At 37.4% G+C, this 9,270-nt stretch overlaps 1 protein-coding gene across 2 annotated transcripts in view; it reads left to right on the top strand.

Annotated features, from left to right (window-relative positions):
• hsdl1 (hydroxysteroid dehydrogenase like 1) overlaps positions 1 to 8,388 on the top strand; it is a 9,736-nt gene extending 1,348 nt beyond the window's left edge. For both annotated transcript variants that reach the window (XM_048596591.1, XM_048596590.1), the window contains 3 exons: positions 3,754 to 4,199; positions 5,202 to 5,429; positions 6,998 to 8,388. In XM_048596591.1, the coding sequence (XP_048452548.1) occupies positions 3,754 to 4,199; positions 5,202 to 5,429; positions 6,998 to 7,093 (770 nt within the window). In that variant the 3' untranslated portion in view covers positions 7,094 to 8,388. The remainder of the gene's footprint in view (positions 1 to 3,753; positions 4,200 to 5,201; positions 5,430 to 6,997) is intronic.
• The last annotated feature ends 882 nt before the right edge of the window (positions 8,389 to 9,270 follow it).

Raw genomic sequence — 9,270 nt, 5'->3', positions numbered from 1 at the left:
ACTATCTCTGATGGGTTAACATCCCATCTACCAGTTTAAATAGCTCATCATTCCACTATCTGTATACCATGGCTGTAGAGTTTACCATTTACAAAATGCATTGCAACAAGTAGCTAAGGCTTCTTTCGCAGGAACTGTGAAACCTGCTTCCTCCAATAACTAAGAAAGAGCAGACTTCTAGAAACTTTAAAGTCATCTTGACTTGAATATTTTTCCCTTTGTTCTCACTGGCTTAAAGTTCCAGAACATTAGACCTAAAGTATTGAGGGAGTACCTGCAATAAGGAATGGGCAATCAGTGTAGGTCCTGCAAGTGTCATCTGTGTCCCTAGATTTCCTAATTTTTAAAAAAATCCAGTATTTGGTCATGAACTGATTTTCAATGCAGAAGAGCAAGATTCATTGATGAAGGAGGTGGTCTCACCTCGTTTTGCTCTCGTGTAAGTGACTTAAAATCCGAAGTATAATGCTGGTGCAAAGCTGAAACAGATTTATACTTGTATGAATGCACCAAAAAAGAGACAATTGCATCATTAATTTTAATAGTCTTTAAGCAGTATTAATCTTTGTGTTTACTGTGTTGTATTAAATACAAAGAGAAGCTTTTGCCTTGTGGTCTACTGTCCAAGATGCTTTTGCGTGCGTAACCAACTGTGGAAAGACACCATTTAGAATAGAATCATAGAATGTAGGAGTAGGAATAGGCCCTTCAAACCTGCTCTGCCATTCAATACGACCATGGCTGATTATCCAACTCAGTACTCTGTTCGCACTGTCTCACAAATCCTTTGATTCCTTTAGTCATTAGAACTATATCTGCATCATTCTTGAAAGTCTTCAATTTTTTGGCCTCAACTGTTTCCTACGGTAGAGAATTCTACAGGCTCACCAATCTCAGGATCCCCAGTACCAAGTTTGGGCAGCACAGTGGCACAGGGGTTAGCACAGCTGCCTCACAGTACCATGGACCTGGGTTTAGTTCCAGACTTGGGTGACTGTGTGGAGTTTGCACGTTCTCTCCGTGTCTGCATGGTTCTCCGCTGGTGCTCCGATTTCCTCCCACAGTTCAAAGCTGAGTATGTTAGGTGGATTGGCCATGCTAAATTATTTGTGGTGTCCAGGAATATGCAGCCTTGTGGATTAGACATGGTAAATGCAGAGTTACAAGGATAGGGTGGGTCTGGGTGGGTAGCTCTTCAGAGGGTCAATGCAGACTTGATGGGCTGAATGGCCTCTATCTACACGTGGGAATTCTATGATCATAGAGTCCTACAGCACAGAGACAGGCCCTTCAGCCCAAACTGGTCCATGCCAACTAAAATATTCATCTATTCTAATGCCATTTGGTTGCACTTGGCCCATATCCTTCTAAACCTTTCCTATCCATGTATTCATCCAAATGCCTTTTAAATGTTGTTAATGTACTCACCTCAACCACTTCCACTGGCAGCTCATTCCATATGCATACCACCCTCTATGTAAAAAAGTTGTCCATCAGGTTCCCATTTATTCTTTTCCCTCTTACCTTAAACTGACGTCCTCTAGTCCTCGATTCCCCAACCCTGGGAAAAACACTGAGTGTATTCACTCTATCCATGCCTCTCGTGATCTTATACACTTTTGTAAGACACCCCCTCTCAGTTTCTTATGCTGTAAAGAAAAAAGTCTTAGCTTGTCCAACTTCTCCCTATAACTGTTCCTTGAGTCTAGATACTAGAAATTAGGATAAAACAAAACGTTCTAATCTTACATGCATAAGTCTCAAAATTCCAGTCATGACCAACATTTTCAAGACACTGTGATACACTAAGCGTCAGATTCCAGAAGTCAGTCTGCAGTTCTGTACCAATATGTATTTTGGTCTACGTATTGAAATGTATGTGTGTTTCTACTTATGCCACCTCCATTTCCATTACAAGAAGTAACAAAACCTGGAATTGCTGGCAAAGCTCAGCAGGTCGGGCAGCATCTGTGAAGAGAAATCGGAGTTAACGTTTTGGGTAGAGTGACCCTTCCCCACAGATGCTGCCCGACCTGCTGAGCTTTTCCAGCAATTTCTGTTTTTGTTTCTGATTTATAGCATCCACAGTTCTTTCAGGTTTTACAAGGAGAATTAATACTGGGAAAGAAAATGACAAATTTTCATCATAAACATGGGCAGAGAGAACATTCCTGGTCTGTGCTTTCAGCATGTAAAGTTATAAACCTGAATGATTTAAGTTACTCTGAAGATTGCAGTTCAAACTTTGGAAAAGATTTATCTGCCTGCAAATTGATCTTACTCACTTGATTTATTAAAAAATCCAATTAAACTTCACATTCAAAGTGGTTTCAGTATTTCAACAATATTAAACTCTAGAAGCCATTACAAACAAGTAGGCATAGTTCTGAAAGTAAAATAATCTTAACCTTGATTCAAAGTGAATTCATCATTTCATTTTCCCATATTTATTTTAGTGCTGCTTCCCAATCCTGTTCCTTGCTGCTTTTTACTCTGTTGAAAATACTGGCTCAATTTCACTTTTTTTAAGCTGTGATCTAGTTTCCAGGTAAGCATTGGTTCTGTTTTGGTCGTACACCCCATTAAATGCTGGTCGTGTTCTCCAAAATATTTGCTCAGATAGGAAATGATGCTTTCTGCTTCTCTATAACTGTTAAAGGCAACAAGACACAGATGCATTAGCCTCAAAGACACACATTTGAGTAATGGTACAGAATAGCATTACGGTGAATCATGTGTTGGCCACTATCACCCTACAGAAAAATCTTTACAATCTTGATAAATTTATCACTTGATCCTTCATTAACACTCACACTGCATGTTATTAGTGATATTGTACACTTTGCTATGTTTGCTAATTATTGTCATTCAGGCAAACATCTGACTACATTTAACTCGATTTAAGGGTATGTTGTCCAATTATATTTGCCAAAAATTACAAATTGAGTTTGCTTTATTTTATACTGTGCACAAAGTTTATACCAACAATGTTTTGAACAATTTAATAGACACATACCATAGAAGATAGGAGCAAGAGGAGGCCATTCGGCCCTTTGAGCTTGCTCCGCCATTCTTCACGATCATGGCTGATCGTCAATTCAATAGCTTAATCCTGCTTTCTCCCCATAACCTTTGATCCCATTTGCCCCAAGTGCCAAATCTAGTCGTCTCTTGAATACATTCAATGTATGGGCATCAACCACTTCCTGTGGTAATGAATTCCACAGACTCAGCACTCTTTGGGTGAAGAAATGTCTTCTTATCTCCATCCTAAATCATCTAACCCGAATTCTCATACTCTGCCTGCTGCACCTGCATGCAACTTCAGCAACTGGTGCACAAGGATGCCCAGGACCTGGTGCACACTCCCGTCTCCTTCAACAACTTCTACAACAAGAATAATGCCACATTTTTGAAGTGTCACTTGTACATGCCTACCACAGAAACAGCAGATTTTGGGCACACTTCTGAAATGTTTTGATTTCTACTTTGATTTTACAGAGTACAACACCTTTGCTAATCTTTACAATAGTCACTGTGCAGAAAAAATGCTGGCATTCATGGAATTGAGGCTTCACTTAATTCAATCTTTAGCTGTGGATACTCACCCAGCATTTTGTAAAGAGGTTTTAGAAGCATTCATACATTTCCATTTGTGTTAATGGATAGGGCTGAGGTACATCTTTGTTAGTTTCTATTGTAATGATATCTAATTTAATTTGGATAGTAACAGATTTACAATTGTTTCCTTAGGTGGAACAGATGGGATCGGCAAGGCTTATGCCGAGGAGTTGGCTTGCCAAGGCATTAATCTGATTCTCATCAGCCATGACCGAAGCAAGCTGGAAGCTACAGCCACCGCTATTTCGGACACATTTAATGTTGAAACCATTATAATAGAAGCTGATTTTACCAGAGGACGAGAAATATACCAGCCAATCCAAGAAGCTCTAAAAGATAAAGAAATAGGCATCCTGGTGAATGGTGTTAATGTGCCCTTTGAGCACCCACAGTCTTTCTTAAACATGTCTGAAGACAAACTCTGGGATCTCATAAATGTAAACATTGCTGCAACCAACATGATGATCCATATTTTGTTACCAGGAATGATAGAGAGGAAAAAGGGAGCTATTGTTAACATTTCCTCAGGGTCTTCCTGTAAGCCCACACCACAGATGGCTATGTATTCAAGCACTAAGGTATCTCTAATGACTTCTGCGATTATGGTATGCCATTTAACTGTATGTCCACAGGAGACCACATTTTCCCCAGGGTAGGGGAGTCCAAAAGTGGAGGGCATAGATTTAAGGGGAAAGATTCAAAATGGACCTGAGGGGCAACATTCTCACACAGGGGATGATGTGTATGTGGAACGAACCGCCAGAGGAAGTGATAGAGGCAAGTACAATTACAACATTAAAAAGACATTTGGACAGATACACGAATAGGAAAGGTTTAGAGAGATATGGGCCAAGTGCAGGCAAATGGCAGTTTAGGAAACCTGGTCGGCATGGACAAGTTGGACCAAAGGGTCTGTTTCTGTGCTGCATGACTGAATGACTACTTGCTATAAGCTCCAGAATTATGCTGTATTAAAACCACCACATTAATAGCCTTTCTAAAGTTTTAATTCTGGATGTTCTATCTAAAATTATAAGTGCACTCTCCATGTAAATTAATTTTGAGTTATGAGTCACAAATGTTTCATTATATTGTGATTTTTCACAACATGCTTTAAATGATCACTGGTAAGATATTTAGGTTGTTCTGTTTGCATCACCCACTCAAATCTTATTTTTGATGGGCATGAATGTTAATTACAATTCTTTCCTTTTTGAAAAGAAGTTCCTTTTGTGATTATGCTAATTAATATATAGCTAAGAGAGCAGGCAGGTAACCTGTTGTAATTATATGACAGAACATCACAGCAACCTTATAGGTGAGATGGGTGGGGAAGGCTTGCCTGTTAACGTTAACTGCATTTGTTAGTGTATTAGCTACCTTTGATTCATTGCCGAAGTGTTTCTCACTTGAAAAATTGGAACTATAAACTTCTGGAAACCATTGTGCATCTTCTAATTATAGGCTGTCATCTTGACCTTTAAAGAAAATAGTTAATTTTGTGTATTTGTTAATTTAGAATTGGCCTAAATCTGTACTTAGGAATGATACATTTTCAAATTCACTTTGTTTTTTTTCAGATGTATTTGGATCATTTTAGTAGAGCTTTGCACTTTGAATGTGCACCTAAAGGAATTTTTGTTCAGAGCTTGTTGCCATTTCATGTAAAAACCAATACAGTCATGCGCACTGATGGATTCAGCATCAACTCCTGGCTAGCACCATCAGCGAATGTTTACGCACATCATGCAGTTTCAACCCTTGGGGTATCACACAGGACGTCTGGTTACTGGATGCATTCTATACAGGTGATTATTGAGATTCAAAATTAACATTAAAGGACTTGAATTTATGTAGAACCTTTCACAATCTCGTACATTCTAAAGCTTTTTACACCCAATATATCTGAAGTGCAGTCAATCACTAATATAATGTAGAAAGTATTTCAGCCAATTTGTATACAGCAAGGTGCCAAAAAGAAAAATATGTTAAAAGAACAGATGCTCTGTTTTTATGTTAATTGGTGTATAAATATTGGTAGGATGTAGGAGAACTCTGATACTCTCTTAAATTCATCTGGTAGATGGCACCTCTGGTTATTATACTTTGCCCTGTTTCTTTACTATTGTATTGCAGCATTAGTGTGCACCATGTCCTGAAGCCACTGAGGTGAAGCTGAGACCTTGGTTTAGTAGTAGCACTCTTACTTGTTGCATCACTAAACCTTGTTTAGCCTGAGACGTACTAGTTATCTGCTTTTCTGAAGACAGTCATTCATTCAGGGAAATGTTCACTGGAACTAAGCAGGCCCAAGCAGCCATCCTTTAGGAAAATTGACCATATTGTCATTAGGCCAGAAAGTTTTAGATCTCAGTCACACCAAGATATGAAAGTATAGACTAGATTGGTTGATATGGTGGGTAGATGGAAAAGAGGTGTCAGTTCTTTCAAAGCTCTTAGCGTGTCATCCCCTCAATCATTATCGTAAAATACAATTAGGTATTTATCTCCCTAAACATAATGGTCAACTAATGGAGGATGTCGGACATCAAAGCCTTAATGCGAGAAACACAACTGCTGATAGTCTGAATGCTACAGCAATGGATTATACATTAAATATCAATGCAGATAAAACCTAAACTGTGAATGTATTCCTATTCTAGAAACAAGAATGACCAGTTAAATCAGGTCAGACAATAGCTGGAAAGTATAATAACTGAAAGCAGCAGATATGCCAAGAAGGTGGAGGCTAGGAATTCTAGGCATGAATGCATTTAATAGAAGAGGATATCGACATGTCAACTGAATAGAAAATATTAGCAAAGGGTTTTGTGTAGAGTCTGGTTTTTAAACAGGAGGTCCAGCTTTGAAAAGCACTGAGAAAGTAAAGTTCAGAAAACTAACAACAAATGTCAGCAACGATACAAGAAGAATGTTATTTGATTGATGTCATCAACAAAATAATTTTATTGGGCATATGCAGATATGATGAAAAATTGATAGAGGAAGGTTAAAAAGAAGGAAAAGGAGGCTGCTCATGACCCAGTTGACAAGTGGACAATGATTTACAGAATTGACGAGGGAAACATGATAGAAAGATATTTTTAAAAAAAAGCAGAATTAAGCCAAATTCACTTATGAGGATGATTATTCATTTTATTTTAAATGTATTACATTTTCTTTCAAAGATATGAAATTATTTTCTTTTTAACTTTTTTGCACTTGGCAATCAGTTTATGGATACAAGCAGCTTTGTTAAGTCATTGAAGTATTTTGATAGAGGTTCAGGTAGTCTTTAAGTGAAAAAATATCTATTGCATTTAAAATACTTTCCTGGTTGTATGAAATTATTTTCGTGATTTTCTTTCTTTTGCAGTTTTTATTTGCCCAGTACATGCCTGAATGGCTGTGGGTATGGGGAGTAACTCTGATGAACAACAGATTGTGCAGAAAGGCAGCACACGAATCTTAACCCAAAGACATACTGGCAAGCCATAAGTGTGTACAGAGGCATCACCACCCTGTGTGAGCAGGATGAAGTAATATACAATGTTGTTTGTGATTTATAAAAATGTCTTTTGCAAAAAGACTTCAGTCTGAAACTTGATTAATTGGAAGAAACACAGACTACATGAAATCCTCATATCTATAAAACTCTCTAAATCAAAATACTACTTGCACTAATAACCTCATGGTATTTTTGTTGCCACTCACAATTAACCTGTCCACACAAGTAGTTGATCCATGTTCTGTGAAGAAACATTCCAAGGAATATTCCTAAACAAACATTAATTCTGTTGTCTAAAGTCCCCACACGTTGAACTGTACCTTGCTATAACTACAGTTTTTCATTGAATACCAGTAATTAAATACCCCAAAGAGAGTTAAAAGCCACAACTGACTATTGAAAAGATTGGAGCACTCATTGTACTTCTTGTCTTCACCTGGATATCCAATTTAAAATCTATATTTTAAATTTGTTGTTTGAAAATATAAAGAATTACAGAGTGAGGTGTGTATTCTGCTTGTGAAGAAACATGATGAATTTTCTGATTACATATTGTACATCTCTAATGTACGTTTAAACAGCTGCCATATTTATTTAATCTTGTGTATTTACATACACAACAAATAATGCAAAGAAATTAGTTATTAGGGTAGAAACTGTTAGCTTCATATAGCTTATGCACTGACTTTATTTATTGATTTACAATGAGCTTTAGTTTGCCTACAGTTTGCTGTTTTATTGGACGTCAATATGTATATAAAATTATAATTTAGTCCCAATATTTACTAATTTTGTACATTAATTGGGCAAGTTTCAGTATTGAAGAACAGCTAGACAGTGTTCATGGGTGTTGCATTACTTCTGTGGTATAGTAACTGTTAATGCTGTGTGGGGCACTTCTTTTAAAACTCTCTTTGGTTTGTTACATTATCGTAACCTATTGAGTGAGTTATGTCCTTCAGTCCCCATTTGATCATGTGCTTCTGGAATACCAGCCTTGGTGACTTCTCAAACAACTTGTAGCATTGTTGTAGGCAAATATTTGTTTGTGTACATTTAAGTTTTATCAAGTCGAATTTGAGTGTTGCTTAAAAATAATGTGAGGTGAGATGCTCTAATTATGGTTTAAAGTTTTACGGTCCTTTTTCTCATATAACCTGTTATCGTGAAAGATCTGTAACTATTATTGATGTGGAAGAATGTCTGTTGTGGCCTTTATAGCAAATAACTGGAATATATTAAAAAAATTTAAGTCAAAACATATGCGCATTTCAGTGTTTCAGTCACTGGTCGTTAAAATCTAGTATAAGATTAATTGAAAAGGCATTACAAATTACATTTATTTTGAAAGGTAAAAGATATCTTGAAAGGAGAACGAAGACAGCCTTAATATAGTAAACACAAGGATTCCAGTCAGACAGCGTGTACCTTTAAATGTCTTGCATTTGAGCATTTTTTAACGAGAAACAACCATCATTAGAACTGAAATTGCTGGAAAGTACTCAACAGGTCAGGGAGCATCTGTGAAGAGAAACCAAGTTAGTGTTTCATGTTAATGATCATAAACTTGCTGCCAGATGTCTGGTTTCCATGGTATTTAGCTTTAGAGTTCTAAATTTGCAGTATACTTTAATGTTTAAATGTACTTCCTGTAATCTGGTGCCCAATACAGCACAAAAATCTTAATTATGTTATGAAGGTTTTGTCAAGTTCATTTTTACCAATAGCCTTTATATTCCCTACTACTCATGATAATAGTGTGAACATTTTTTAATGCAACCTTTTCAACCAGGAGGTACAATCTTAAAATCCTGTGAACTTGTATTGCTGCTTCTTCCTTACTCTGCCTCCTCATCCAGACCCCCAATTCAACCTCTATCCGCTCCCCTCATAAGTCACCCTGCCACCCTTCATAGCCAGACCCCATTCTTTGCCTATCAATGCACCTCTTCTCTCCTCACTTACTCTGCCATGCTTCGTCATTCGCCTCTGCTCTTGTCCTGAGATATGACTAGAAACTATTTGTATTTCTCACCCATATCTATCTTGAGACATCAACAAACACAGGTTCGCTGCTACATTGATGTTTGACAGTAAATGATGATGTGACATTGGTTGGGGCGGAGGTGGAGGGTGGTTAC

This window comes from Rhincodon typus, chromosome 5 (genome assembly GCF_021869965.1).
Source record: "Rhincodon typus isolate 14 chromosome 5, sRhiTyp1.1, whole genome shotgun sequence".
Taxonomy (NCBI): Eukaryota; Metazoa; Chordata; class Chondrichthyes; order Orectolobiformes; family Rhincodontidae; genus Rhincodon; species Rhincodon typus.
Note: the sequence above shows the minus strand (reverse complement) of the source record. Positions and strands in the feature narration are given on the sequence as shown.